General features: G+C 47.5%; 1 protein-coding gene across 4 annotated transcripts in view; it reads right to left on the bottom strand.

Moving 5' to 3' along the window:
- Tbc1d14 (TBC1 domain family member 14) overlaps positions 1-15,234 on the bottom strand; it is a 109,234-nt gene that overhangs the window by 87,792 nt on the left and 6,208 nt on the right. For all 4 annotated transcript variants that reach the window (XM_048784124.1, XM_048784126.1, XM_015481930.2 and 1 more), the window contains exon 2: positions 11,737-12,475. In XM_048784124.1, the coding sequence (XP_048640081.1) occupies positions 11,737-12,458 (722 nt within the window). In that variant the 5' untranslated portion in view covers positions 12,459-12,475. The remainder of the gene's footprint in view (positions 1-11,736; positions 12,476-15,234) is intronic.

A 15,234-nucleotide genomic window follows, 5' to 3' on the forward strand; every position in this document is an offset into this window, starting at 1 on the left:
CCCCAAAAAAAAAATTCATATCAAAATCCCGATCCCAAGTTGAAGGTATCTGGATGGGGGACCTTTGGAAAGGAATTAGGCCATGAGGACAGAGCCTCCATGAATTGGACCGATACCCATATAAAAGAGGCCCCAAAGGGCTATCCTGCCCCTCTGCCACATGAGAACAGTGAAAGGATGGCTGTCCTGACCAAACCGTGTTCAATGGCTCACTAGACACCAAATCTGCTGGCACCTAATCTTGGATCTCTGGCCTCTAGAACTGTGAGAAATAAACTTTTGTTGTTTAATAAGCCACCCAATATATGGTATTTTGTTTTAGCAGCTCAAACGAATTAAGACACTCACTCTTGCTATCATTTGAGGACCCTGCTTCCTTCAGTACCAAGAAAAATAGTAAAAGAACTAGAACTTCTGACTACAGCAAGCACTAGTAAGGATGAGGAGCGAGGGCCCTCTTATCCACTGCTAGCTATAGACTGGTACAGTCACTTTGGAAGATAGTTTGGTGGCTTCTTCAAATCTAAACACATTCTTACTATACAATCCAGGAACCATACTACTTGGTATTTATTTCCAACCACATGTAAACCTAGCACGGTGCTCACAGTTGTATTCAATAATTGCCAAAACTTGAAAGCAACCAAGGTATCCTTCAGTAGGTAAATGGATAAACTGTGGTCCATCTATACAGAAATGTAGTATTCATCACTTAAAAAACAAAAACAGGGGGCTGATGGGGCTGGGGATGTGGCTCAAGCGCTTGCCCGGGTTCGATCCTCAGCACCACATACAAACAAAGATGTTGTGTCCGCCGAAAACTAAAAAATAAACATTAAAAAATTTCTCTCTCTCTCTCTCTCACTCACTCTTTTAAAAAAAAAAACAAAAACAAAACAAAAAAACCCAGGGGGCTGGGGTTGTGGCTCAGCGGTAGAGAACTCACCCAGCATGTGTGAGGCCCTGGATTCGATTCTCAGCACCACATTAAAAAAAAAAAAAAGGGGGTCTGGGGTTGTGGCTCAGTGGTTCAGTGGTAGATTGCTTGCCTAGCATGCATGAGGCCTTGGGTTCGATCCTTAGCACCACATAAATATAAAATGAAGATATTGGGCCACCTAAAACTAAAAAATAAATATTAAAAAAAAAAAAGGTTTTGACAACTACAACTAAAATAAATTAATTAATTAAATTAAATTTAAAAAAACAAAAACGGGGCTGGGGTGTGGCTCAGCGGTGCTCTACCATGTGTCGGGCTCTGGGTTCGATCCTCAGTACCACATAAATAAATAAAATAAAAGTATTGTGTCCAACTACAACTAAAAAAAGTATTTAAATAAAATTTTTAAAAATAGCTTCTTTCTCTTAGTGTGCATTTAAGTTCTTCCATGCCTTTCCATGGCTCAGCAACCTATCAGAAAAGGCTGCTCACAATACAACTCCAGCTACAGGATGTCCTGGAAAAGACAGGCAGTAAAAAGATCAGAGGCTGCTGGGGCTGAGAGAAAGGAGGGATGAAAAAGTGGGCAAACAGTATTTGTAGTGACACTCCTCTGTATGATGCTACAGTCTTGGGTACATCATTATACATCTGTCCAGACCCACAGACTGCACTACACCAAGAGAACACCTTATACAAACTATGGACTCCAGTGGTAATGACCTCAATGTAGGGTCATTAATCATAAAAAATGTATGGCTTTGTGGGGGGTGTTGGAAGGGGAGGGGACAGAGTGGGTAAGGGATTCTGTATATCTGCTTAATTTTTCTATGAATCTAAACCTGCCCTCCAAAATAAAGTTATTGTTGTATGTTATTATTGACTGAATCCAGGCCACTTTATCACTAAGCTACACTCCTAGCCCATCTAACTTTTTATTTTAACACAGGGTCTCATTAAGTTGCTGAGGCTGACCTCAAAACTGTGATCCTCCTTTCTCAGCCTCCTGAGACACTAGCATTATAGGCAGGCACCACCATGCCCAGTTAAAGTCTTTTTTTAAAAAAAGTAAGTATGTTGTAGTTAAAAACCTATATTTATACACACACACACACACACAAACACAAAGCAATAAAGCAGCTTTAAAACAATTTGGTGACTGGCATGCACTGAGAACGAATGAGAGCATGACAGTGAGAGACAGAGACTTCCACAGAACCCACAGCCACACCTGCTCGCACCTGTGCCACACCCTCCACCCTGGCACCTGCCACCTGGTGGTTTCCCCAGCTGGACCCAATCTCTCCTTAACTCTGGCTCTAACACTGCAGACAGAACTCAGGGACAATGTTCCAGTGATCCTCTTCCTCCCTGCTATGTTCAATTTTTTTTTTCTTACACTACATTGTTCTTAACAGTAAACAAACAACTGTCATTTCTCCCATCTTGAAAAAGAAGCCATCTCACCCACTTCCTCCTCCAGCTGGCACATCACTTCTCCCTCCTGTGAGCAAACACAACAAAAGCCCATCTCTGCTCATTGTTTCCAACCCCTCCTCCTCTCCCAGCCACTCCTAAATTCACCCCAGTTGTGCTTTTGCCTGCACTGTTCCACTAAGACAGCTCTGGACAGGGTCAACAATGGCCTCCTGATAATCAGTCAAATCTCAGCCACTGCTGCCCAGTCAACTGCTCTCCTCCCTGAAGCCCACCTTTTCCTGGCTTCCACAAAGCCATACTCTGCTGCCCTCCAACCACAGGGCCACTCCTTCTGGTTTCCTCCACTTCTCCCAGATCTCAACGCTGGGGTGCCTCCGTTCACTCCATGGTCCTCTGCTCTGTCCACACTCACCTCTATGCTAACTTCACCAAGTACCAAGCCACCTACAATGCCAACTCCCAGCTCCTGTCTCCTGCCCAGCCCTAACTCCTGATGCTAGGTTTCTATCAAATCATCTGTACCTTCTAATAAAGGTCTAAGATGTCTCAAACCAAACCTGACAACTGTCTTTCACTGACTGAGGCCAAAAATCTTAAGAATCATCTCTGACCCCTTTCTCTTCTCCACACCCCACTGCAATTTCTCTTCAAATTGCAGCTACTTCTCACCCCAGCTGAGGCCAGCCTCACCTCCTGCCTGGACCACTGCAACAGCCTCCTTAGGGCCCCTGCTTTGCCCACCCCTGCCCAAAAGCCACTCTCAGTAGAGCAACTAAAGTTTTCTGTTTAAACCTCAATGAAATTGCTACTCCTGAGGCAAGCAGAATTCCAGAATGCCCCCAAGATATCCCTCTCCCTGATATCCACCCCTGTAAAACCTCTCGCCTTGAGCAGGGGCATAAACTGATCATGATGGGGCACTGACCAGTGCTGCTATATGGCAGACGGTGTGGCACAGACGGTGTTAAGAGAGAAGAGTCTTCCCAGTGGGCCTTACCAGTCCAGCGAGTCCTTGAGAGCAACCAGGGCTCGTCCTGGCAGCAGAGAGTCAAAGGCAAAAGGATTCCACACCAAAGAGCATCTCTGCTGTGGTTCTGAAGGTGGGGACCATATAGTGAGGAGAATGGGCAGCCCCAGGAGCTGGGAGTAGTCCCGGCTGACAGCCATCAAGGAAATGCAGAGCTCAGGCCTACTGACGTGAGGAGCTGCACCCTGTCTGCAATTTTTTAATCAGCCTGGAGCAGACTATTCCCTACTAATGCCTCAGAGGGGTCGCAGTCACCAACACCTTGGTTTCATGCTTGTAACACCCTGAGAGCAAACCAACCACACCAAAGACATACTACGCATGTTGTTTGAAGCCATCAAATCTGTAGTTAATGGTTACAGAGCACCAGAAAACTACCACAATTCCTCTGCTCAAAATTCTGCAGAGGGTCCCCGTTAACTGTGAGTCAAAGAAACATCTTACAATGGCCTATGTGCATGCAGGATCTAATCCCATAGATCTCTCCTCCTCCTCCTCTCAGTCCATGCATGTGGGTCTTTGTCCCACTCAAGCTCTTCCCAGAACCACCTCTCCAGGTTTCTGGCTGATGAACTTCCTTACCCTCTTCAACTTTTGCTGAAACCTCCTTGCTTGGACCGACCCTGACCAGCCTATAATTGCATAATCTGCGCTCCCCAGTTATTCCAGCACCTCCTGCCACTGCTTTCTGTTTCCCCCCTTGCACTTATTACTGCCAATGCACACACTTTGTTTACTTATGGTGTTTATCACTGGCCTCCTTCACTAGAACATAAGCTCTTAAAGGGCAGGGGCCTTGAGTTCCCAAATGAATTCCAAGAACCTAGAACAGTGCCCTGGTAGATTCTCAGTAAATTTTTTTTTAACGTGTGATGAAAAACACATTTAAGGACCTAGCATGATACTCTGTACACAGCAGCCAATTGGTAAATGAAATATTACAGCTGTGATTTGCTGCCAAAAGAAAACAAAGCCCAGCAGAGCCCAGAGAGGCAGCAGACCCTGGGCAAGTCCTGGTGTTCAACCAACATTCTCCATGTGGTCTGCAGCAGCATCCACACAGGCTGTTGTCCAGCAGAGATAGCCGGCTTTCTGTAGCATCTATCAGCCATGCCTACACAATGACACTATGGGCTGCATCCTTGACAAATACCAAGGAACTTCAAAATGGAATTCACCAGGATTTAGAGAAATATCTTCCAGTATAGGTAGCAAAGGCCTCCCAGGTACTGCACCAATGGCTGGTAAGTACACCTGTGTACAGCTGTGGCTAGAAAAGTGCAGACATTGTGCAATCATGAGGATTAGCTGTTAAAAATCTACCTGGAACAAGAATTCACAGCTGGGGACATTAAACCCTTAGAACAGGGACCAAAACAGGGTCAGAAGACCTAGGGGAAGTGTGTGCCCAAGAAAACACTTAGCTGAAAGGAAGGACAGTCCTCTGACTACCTGAAACTCCTCACAGCTCTTTATAGGACACTGGGAACTACCACTCCTTCCTTGGGTGCTAAGATCATTCCTGTTCTTGTGCTCCCAGCCTCTAGGAGGCAGTCTTCCCTCCCTGGGAACTGGCTGACCACAAATTCCATCAATCCAGTGGCAGGCCAGAGAAGCAAAGCTGACATCAGCCTCCTGCCCTTTCGTTTAGAGCCTGTTGTGACAGGTGGAAAAGGCCTTCTCTACCTGATTGCCCTCAATGGCTCGAGAGGGGACTCAATTCTCCTTGAAGGAGAAGCCTCAGTGCCCTTATAAAGACATGCAGGGTCAATCCCCGGACCTGGGTTAGAGCTCTCCAAACTTCTTCCTCCCCTGCCACCAGTACTGGCCCATAACACCTGCACAGCAGCTGCCTCTCATTTCCTCTCTTCTCTCCAGCCAAGCTCCCCTTCTTTCTGATCAGGGTGCACATTACCAGAGGCAGGGTGGTATCTTTGATGGACTTCAGAATTAGCAAGTGAATATCAGAGCACAGCTCTGCTGGATGCCCAGTGCGCCTCTCCAACCTGCCTCCAGTGGGCTATGAAATGCCTGAGAGAGAATGTAAAGTGCTGGGCAGGGCAGAGCTGGGCAGCCTCTGCCTCCACAAGGGGAACTGCTGCTGCTGGAGGACCCCTTCAGCTAACCAGTTTAAACCCTCTCATATCTAGCAGCTCATCCCACTCCTGCAGAGGCCTTTTTCTCACCGTTTGGTCCTGCCATGCTTTGAGCTGCGGGTCTCCTCGTGGGTCCCAAGCCCTACCCACAAGGTCTCCCTGCTTTGTGCACTTCTCTCTTCGCATCCTCATCCTGCTGCAGAGGGACCTACGCAGGGGCTATGGCAAAAGCCCGCCCATATTGGAATCTTCCTGCTCCCCTTCTGCCAGCACTTGAAGCTCATCACCTTGATCAGACTGCTCCTTTCATCATAACCCTGTAAGGTGGGAACAGAACATGGCCCCAGAGACACTAAGTGCCGGCCTCATCCAAGCCCATGGGTCAGCACGCAGCTAGGTCAACAGAACACCACCTGGCACTCCTCCCCAGGCACAAGCACAAGCACAAGCACACACCAGCAGTCACTCTGGCACACAGCAAGTATTTTCTGTCCGTCCCTAATTCCAGGGCAAAGTCACAAGAAACATTAACAGGTCTTGCAGGAAAGCCGATGTTAAAATGTTACAGCTCAGTTCACTACTGCTAATTCTAAAATGGTCAAAGCTGTAGAAAACAAGTCAGGCAACATAAAAAAATTGACTAGACATGAAAATGCCTGCCACGTGCCTGCTGCTTCACATTCAGATATAGTCCCTCCCCATTTAACCTCAACAACCTTCTGATCAGACTTACATAAACTTGTTCCTATTGTACAGATGAGAAACCTAAAGGTCAGAGACCCAAGCCCTGGCAAGCTACCTAACCACCCCTGCCTCAACTTCCTTACATAAAACAATAATTAAGAGTAGGTTCCCGAATCAATCCGCTTCCAGTGCAAGACAGACACCATGCTAAGTATTTTAAGCAGAAAGGGACTTAATTCAAGGAATCGGAATAATTCGAAAACTATAGGAAGGACTCGGCTCTGAATCAGGCTCCAGGAATGGCTCCCTGAACAACACAGGAGAGATGCACCAGGGGAGCGGCTACATTGAGTGCACTGGAACTGCTGAATTCAGGGAGTGCTGCTGGCACCAGAACAAGAGACGCAGCCTCCCTCCCTCTGCAACCGCTCTCAAAATCCAGGAACTGGTACAGAGATTATACTGCAGGACAGGCTCTCAGCTCTACCACACTGCTAGGCCTAGGAAGCACAAAACAGTCACAAGAAGAAAAAGGGTCTCTGCCTCACTTCTGCCACAAATCTCTCACAAGTGGGAGAATTTGATGGTGCTAATTCACGTTCAGCTGCAAGAAGCTCCAGTAATAGACATTTGCTGCCCAGCTGCTGCAGTCCAGGAAAGACTCACTGGAAGGAAAGTGGCCTGGAAGGAAGATGAGCCAGCCACAGAATCCCACCCCACGCCACCTCCTAAGGCTGCAAAGCTTAAAGAAGGCAGCTGTGTAAAAGCAGACACACTAAATGCTGCCTGTGCCAATGACACAGTCCAGCCGTGTCTTGACAGTATACCCCTCGTGATAAACTAACTCACTCCTCAACAAGCAACAGGCTTGTCCTCCTCATGCTGCTCTCACCCTCCAAAGGATCAGATCCTGAAACCCTAGATCCATAGAGAAACTAAAGCTGGTTCAGCACTTTCATACCAAGTCAAAGTTCCCACCTGAAGAATTTTCTTAAGCCAGTGGTTGCAAAATTTTCATACAGCAGAATTTAAAAAAATAAATAAATAAAAGAAGCCAGGTACAGTGCAGCTTGGGAAACTGAGGCAGGAGGATCCCAAGTTCAAAGCCAGCATCAGCAACTTAGCAAAGCTCTAAGCAACTTTGCGAGATTCTACCTCAAATTTTTTAAAAAGTTTAAAAAAGGGCTGGGGATGGGGCTCTGTGGTTAAATGCCCCTGGGTTCAATCCCTAATACCAAAAGAAAAAAAGCCAGAAGCGGTGGCACACACCTGTGATCCCAGCCACTGAAGATCACAAGTTTAAGGCTAGCCTGGGCAAATCAGCAAGACTGTCTCAAAATTAAAAATAGAAAGGATAGAGCATTCCTGGGTTCAATCTCCAGCACAAGGGGAAAGGGTGTGTATGCATGAAACCAACAAAAACAGAGAACAGCATGAAATCTAGCCTGCACACAGGTTATGTGGTATTCTGGAGGTTTACGTGTATTTTCCCATTTAACCCTCACATTAGCTCTTTATGATAGGTGTAAATGGCCCTGTGTCACCCAAGTGCATACTGAAGCCTAGAGAGGTTAAGTAACTTTCTTAAGGTCACACAGTATAAAATGGCAGATCTGAGGATCAGACTTAGAGCTGAGCAGCCCAGCTCTCAACTGACACTCTCCCACCTCTGTCTTTAAATTATAACTCAGAAGGGTTCTCAGAGATGCAGGAAGCAGGTGCCTCACACGGTCAGGCTGTCCTCCTGCCCCCACAGAAGCCTTCTTTTGGCAAGCTCCCCACGTTCTCCAACCTCAGGTTAAACATTCTCCCCCAGCAAAGGAGCCTCCATAACCAGCTCTGCGAACTAATAAAGGACTATATGAATGGAGACATACGTGACCAAAGCTAATCAATGCCTCCTAGATCAATGCAGATCCACGGAAGCCAACCTGGCTCCTGAGGAAAGGAAGCACACCACTAGTGAGCTCCCACCTCCTCACTCACTAGCTGTGGGGTTTCTAGACAAATACCACACTGGGTTCATGGGAATCCCTCAGCCCAGTCCCTCCCTTCCTAACAAGAGGAGGACCCTGCTCAAATTACATTAGAAAATTTCCTTCGAGGAAGCAATTCAACATCAACAGTCACAACCTGCTAGCTCTGTGGTCTCAAAAGCTGTGCGATTCTGCAAGCTTCCCACCTCCTGCCCCAAACATCTGGCAATGCCTGGAGGAGACATGTCTGGGCATCTTGTGCAGGGAGAGCCACTGGCATCCAGTGGGCAGAGGTCAGGGATACTGTGACACATCCTTCAGTGCACAGGTCAGCCGCCCACAACAGGGAGCATCTGTCCCAAAATGTCAACCATGCGCCACTGGAGAGGTCCTGCACTAACTTAACTTGGCAGTGGGTTGACCTTCAGCATGATCTAGGATTAGGAACTAGAGAAAGCTTTAGGAAACAAAACCAAACCATGCAGACTTAGCATCACAGACAGCTGCTGCTGGAAGAGGGCCAGGAATGCAGATGTTTAGCCTACTTGGTCTCTAACCCTGCACAGTAGGCTCAGAGAGGTAACTTGCCCAAGGTCACACAGCGATTAAGGAGGAGAGCTCTAGTGAGGCCCAGCTGGTGTGAGCCCTGAACCAGCACTCCTGACTGCAGTGCCACCCCCAGCCTTGCCCCCAGCTGCTGGTCTGTTTTCCCCACTGGACTGCTAGCTGCATAAGGACCAGGACTCCCTCTACAGCTCAGGGTAGAGTCTGGCTCAGAGGTGTTTGTTACAGTGCGGGGAAGGAAGAATAAATGGCAGCTGGGCCTGTGGCTTCTGCAGGACAGTGGTCAGGCCCAGCCAGTCGCCCTGTCACTCCTCTGTTCCTATCTCACTCAGGTCACTTCATCAAGCTCTGCTCCCTCCAGTCACAAGCTCCCTGACCATCTTCACCTCTTCCTCTAAACTATGTTCTCCTAGACCAGCCTCCCACAACACCACCCACATGTCTTTCTATGGCATAGATACCAAGGAGGAAGAGAACAGAAAGCAGGGGCAAGGGGCCAGGAGGAGAGGCAGATGTCTAAGGCCTGGGGTCCATAGAAGACCAGCTCCAGCCCTGGCCCTGCTCTCCACAAAGACTGACATAGTCCACACTCTCCTGTGCTCCTGCTGCAGGCCAGGCCTGGGGCAGGCTCTGGAGCATTCTCTGTAACTCCACTTACTCACCTACAAATGTTCAGTAGGCTCCACATATGATAGGCCAAGAACCCCCTCCTTCAAAGTCACTCTAGGCTGAAGATCCTCTCTAACACTGAGACCCCAGGACAAACACCCTCTAGAACCTGTACACAGTATCACTTATTGACTCATTGTTGCCATATTCCACATGCTCCCAAAAGCACTTTAGCCTGGCTGTCAGTAACAATGTCACAGCCATCAAATCAAGGATGAGGAAACAGCAACCAAGGAATAAAATAAAGAGGACACACTGTTTTCTGTGGCCCACACCTGAGGAAGGTTTTCAAGAAACAGCAGCTTTGGAAAGGATCTAGAAATTGTATAATTGCTAGAGCTTCCCTCAAAAGGGAAGAGGTTCCAACAGTCAACTCGGGTCCTTCAGGACAGAGGAGCAGGGCACAGCCATAATCATCCCAAGTGACAGATAGGTAAAGCCTTCCATGTGTCAGGATCCACAACAAACTTGCACATTAACCCACTTAATCCCACCCCCAGGTGGAGAAGCCAAGTCTTGGGCATAGTAATGTAGGGGACAACAAGGGTAAGGGCAGAGCAGAATCAACATGTGACAGGCATTCTGTGCTAGGCTCTTAATAATGCTATGTTAGGGATGAGAAAACGACTAGAGAGGTAAAATAACTTGTTCAAGGTCACACAGCTAGGTTGTAGGTTCAGTCTGTTGAATTCCAAAGCCGAGCTCTTTCTCTTACCACCCATTTCAAGTAAGTGTTCCTAGATAGCCTAAGGACCCCAGGGGACTGTGGAGGCCTGTTTTCCAGGCCCTTTCCCCTGAGAGCCACATTTAACAGTCACCTATGGTATTCATAAATGGGGAAAGCTAAAAACAGCCCACCAATGAAAATCACACCACCACAGCATGGCACCTGCCTCGGAGGGGATGCTGACAAGAGTCCCCCACGGTTCAAGGACCCCACTCACTGAGCGCAATCACCAAGTTACCAAATTCTGAGACCAGAGACTCTACTAGAGCAGCAGGATACCTGTCAGCACATCAGAGGAAAAAAAGGTGGCTAAAATCACTCAGGGCTGGTCTTAGACTCATCCAATGTCCTGCATGTAGCTGATGAAGCAACTGAGGCAGCAATAATGACTGTGTGCCCAGTCAGACACCTCCAGCTGACTCCAGCCAGCACATCATCCAGTACAGCAAAGGTCCAACATGGGCTTCGCCAGGAGCATGTGCACAGCCAGGGTGGCCACAAGTGCTTCCAGCTGTGAAGCTTTGGGCCCAGAGGCCCCCGAAAAGCAGCTGTGAAGCTGCTGGCAGTCCTGCACACTCTCTCCTGGTTCCATGCCCTTCTGTACAGCACTCCAGAGTTTGGGAGATCATACTTGCTTCTGTGACTGACTGATGTGTCCACTTGTTTTGGGGGTCACATGGTGACTGCAGATGAAGTGACATCAGTAGTAATAACTCACATTTCTAACACTGTGCCCTCTGGCAGAGACCAGGCTGGTCTATCTGGGTTTTCCAGTTGTGGCCCTGTTCTGGTGCTTATGCCCTGGCCTGGTCCTGCTGCCACTGCACTGCAGCCACATGGGTTCATGTGGGATAATGTGCAATAGAAATAACCTCATGACCTGAGGTATTTCAATCGCATATTACCCCACACAACCCACCTAGAACAGGGCCTCAAACACAGATGCTTCCTGAACAAAGGCATGAGAGCACAAGCAAGAGGCAGTAGCCGAAGTAGCCAATTCCTAGGACTTTGGGGACAACAGACACACCAGGAGGCCTGTGTGGTAACTGGGGACAGGGTGCCACAAAGTGGGTATATAGGCCAGACTCAACACAGAAGGGAACGCATGTGACTGCGGTGCAGTGGCAGCAGGACCAGGCCAGGGCATAAGCACAAGAACAGGACCACAACTGGGACACCCAGATAGACCAGCCTGATCTCTGCCAGAGGGCACAGTGTTAAAAATGTGAGTTATTACTACTGATGTCACTTCATCTGCAGTCACCATGTGACCCCAAAAACAAGTCATTAGATAAGGGCCCTTCAGAGCCTAAGGCTATCAAACTATAGCTGCTGATTTGGTGATAATGACCACCTATGAGTTACCCAGAGCTACAACAGGCTAGAGACCAAAAAGTGACAGAGAATGCAAGTGAAGCCAAGGACACAGGGAGGAACGAATGATAGAGTCACCAGCAGATCTGACCCACACGACTCCCATGCTGCTGGGCCAGGCATGGCTGTCTGCAGGACACAGCACCTGCTCAACCAGGACACATGACACACATTACACCAGAACAAGGCGATAGGTCTGCAGTCCAGCTCCTCCACAGTGACACAGACAGCATTACCTTGTAAAGAAGCTACTAAATGGTGCCAGTATCCTCAGTTTACTCCCCTCCTCGGTTCCATCAGCCCAGCCCTGCTGGTGCAGGTCACTGCTCTCCTTGATGGAGCTCAGGGTGACATCAGTAAACTGTGGGTCATCGTCATTCTCCAGGGTCACAATGGCACTGGAGCTGCTCGTGACCATGAGGTCCAAGATGTCCTCATTGCTGACAGACAGCGTAGTGGACAGTTCTGTGCCAAGACTAGACACACTACAGATGGAGACATCATCACTACGGTTCAGGGTTTTGGAGGTGGGACTATAGAGCTTCACTGAGTCATAGCCTGTCCTGGGAAATGTGGAGGACTTCCGCACAGTCTGCTCACGCTCTGCACTGGTGGGAGCCAGAGGTGTGCAGGATGGTAGCGGGCATGCACTCTGGAAGGCCCGCTCAGGGACAAGCTCTGACTCCAACTGCTTCCTCTTCACAAGGGCCACACTACAGGGGACAGGTTCTGGGTTGCCAACCTCCAAGGTAGGAATGCCAGAGTCCACTGACTGAAGGCTGTGCCGGTCTTCTGAAGCACCAAGTTTCAACTTGGGCCCGTACTCAGGTGTTGAGAGGGATCTGGACCCCTTGGCATTCACTTGCTGCAGGTTCTGAAGGGGTTTTCCCTGATGAGCATCCAGAATGTCCATCAAGGCTATGCCATTTGTGGAAGTGGAAAGGTTTCCATCAGTCATCTTGGTCCAAGGAGAAACTAGAAGAACACAAGACACAGAAATCAGGAAAGTGGACATAAGACCCACAGATGCCATTCCTCAGACACAGCTCACTACTAGGACATCCCTTCTAAAGGGGGATGCCATGCAAAGAGTACCACATAACCAAATTTTGATTCAGAACCAACCACATCAAGAATGTTAACATGCACTATCATATCAGAAAATAACCCAAACAAAGCATATATCTAAAGCAAAAATCATTATCTTCATCATTGTCACCCCACCAGTCACATCTCTGATACTCAGGACAGTGCTGGGAACCTGAGAACTGTGCTAGGCAGGGAGGAAGTTTTCTTTTTTATTTGGGGGTCAGGGAGCATACTATAATTTGGATTTGAATGTCCCCAGAGGTCTATGTGTTGAAAAGTTGGTCTACAAACTATGGCACTTTGGGGAAGTGGTGGCACCTTTGGGAGGCAGGGCAGTGAGAAACAGAAAGTCCAGAGGTCCGTTAACCATACTACTACTAGAGTGCTTAGCCTTAACTGGGAGGTAAGATCCAATCATAGCCATTTTAACTATAGTCCTTCCCTTTGCCCACCCCAATCTTAAAATTAGCCAGTTGTGTAGACTATAACCCTGAACTCCTCCTGTCAGAGCAAGGGGCAGTGCAGCATTAGGGATAAAACTGGAGGACTGCCCACCTAAGCGGGCTTATTAGCCAGACTCCAGAGCACACCCTCCTGGTAGAGGTAAAGTTGCCTTGCTGAGCTACTTCCCAGCTCATATTGGATTCCTTGTGGCACTCATTCCTTAGGGCTCAATGGGAGGAATTTGGGTCACTAGGAGTGTGCCTTGAAGACGATATTGGGACCCTTCCTATTGCTCTTCTTACTTCCTGGCTGCCTTGAGGGGAAGAAGCCTCTTCCACCATGTACTCCTGCCAGGATGTACCATGCTACCCAGGCCCAAAGCAACAGAGCCAAGTGACCGTGAACTGAAACCTGAAACTACGGGCCAAAATAAACCTTTCTTTCTCATAAGTTGTTATCTCAGGTATTTTGTCACAATTACACAAAGCTAATTCAGGGGGGCAAATGACAAATAGGATACCACTGTCAAATGTTTATGAAACTAGAATTTTAACAAATTTTAAATTTTTTAAAAAGTATATGAATTCACAACCCACAAATAAGTTAAGGTTCTACTCATTACTAGGCAGCACAAAAATCAAGATATCTTCATTAGGACAGAAAAAGAGCAAAAAGAATTACATAGACCATCTGTAGTGACACTGCACAACCAGGCCTGAGCTGGCCATGTCTTGCCGTAAGCACAGCCACACTTACCTCATAGGCAGGACAGGCCAACCCTTTTCCACAGTGGAAACCAGGTGCCAAGAGACTTAAAAGTGGGCCCAGGATCCTACTGCTACCCCGTGGCAGAGCTGCAATCTGTGGGCCCCAAAGAGGGTTCTACCTAGTTTAGAATGGCTACTATAGGGTTATAAAACCCAGGTTGAGAGGATAGCTCAGTGATGATAAACCACCAGTAATGGAACCACAAAGATCAAAACTAGAACAAGAAAAGTCAAAAGCACTGGTGCCACATACATATCCAAGGCCATGTCCAAAGTGCTCTGGCCTAAAGTGAGGGATGGTAGGATACATGAAACAGCCTGGAGAAGAGCCCACAGCAGACTGCCAATCCTAACCTGTGTCAGGTTACCTTTTGTTTGTCTTGAAAATGTCACAGCTAAGAATTCAGCCAGGTGCGTTGACACATACCAGTAATCCCAGAGGCTTGGAAGGCCGAGACAGGAAGATCACAAGTTCAAAACCAGCCTCACCAAATTAGCAAGGCCATAAGCAACTTAGTGAGACCCTGTCTCAAAAATAAAAAATAAAAAGGGCTGGGGAAGTGACTCAATGGTTAAACATCCCTGGGTTAAATCTCCAGTACCAAAAAAAAAAAAAAAAAAAAAAACCCTAAGAATTCAGATAGCGCACTGAAATCCACACTCCAGAGTAGAACAGAATAAAGACAGAACTTTGCACTCAAGACATTCCTGTATTCTGGTCCCAGCTCCACCAAAGGCCTTGGAAGAAAGCACTGAATAGGCACCTGGCCCAGAGGCCTTTTGCTATCATCCGGGTGAGGCTGAGGCTCTGCAGTAGTGAAGGAACAGTGGCAGCCAGGGCTGTTATCTTAGCTTTTGAAAGTTCAGGAGTCAGTGCCAAGATAGAAGCAAATTCATTAAAGGCAGAAAAGGGGGAGGGGAGTATCCTCCCTCTCTCCCTCCCTCCTAGAAACTGAAGGAGCTGCTCAGACAGCATAGCACAGGAGCAAAAATAGAAAAGTAAAGGAATGAATTGAAAAGCAGAATTCAGAAATAGACTGAACTATATAAAAACATGAAATATGACCCAGTGAGTAGGAAGGATTATTTAATCCCAGTGTTGTACTAATTGATTATCAATTTTTCTTAGAAAACTATACTATACTACACCAGGATAAACATACAGACAAAATTAGAGATAGACACAAAAGTGAAATTCATAGGCACTACAAAAAATAAAATATTCCTTAAACCTATAGAGCAAATACTCAGTTCACCTTCCAAAAGGATCTGGGAATCATTTCACCAGGTATAAAATGGTGCAAGTCTGTGCAAGGCTCAGTGCTCTGAACTTCTATCCTAAGTCCACAGCCACGTGTTCCCCTAAGGCAAGGCCACTGCACACTATCTCTATGTTCCCTGATCTGGGAAAACCCCTCAAGTTGTTATGAATAA

This window comes from Marmota marmota, unplaced genomic scaffold (genome assembly GCF_001458135.2).
Source record: "Marmota marmota marmota unplaced genomic scaffold, marMar, whole genome shotgun sequence".
Classification (NCBI taxonomy): Eukaryota; Metazoa; Chordata; class Mammalia; order Rodentia; family Sciuridae; genus Marmota; species Marmota marmota.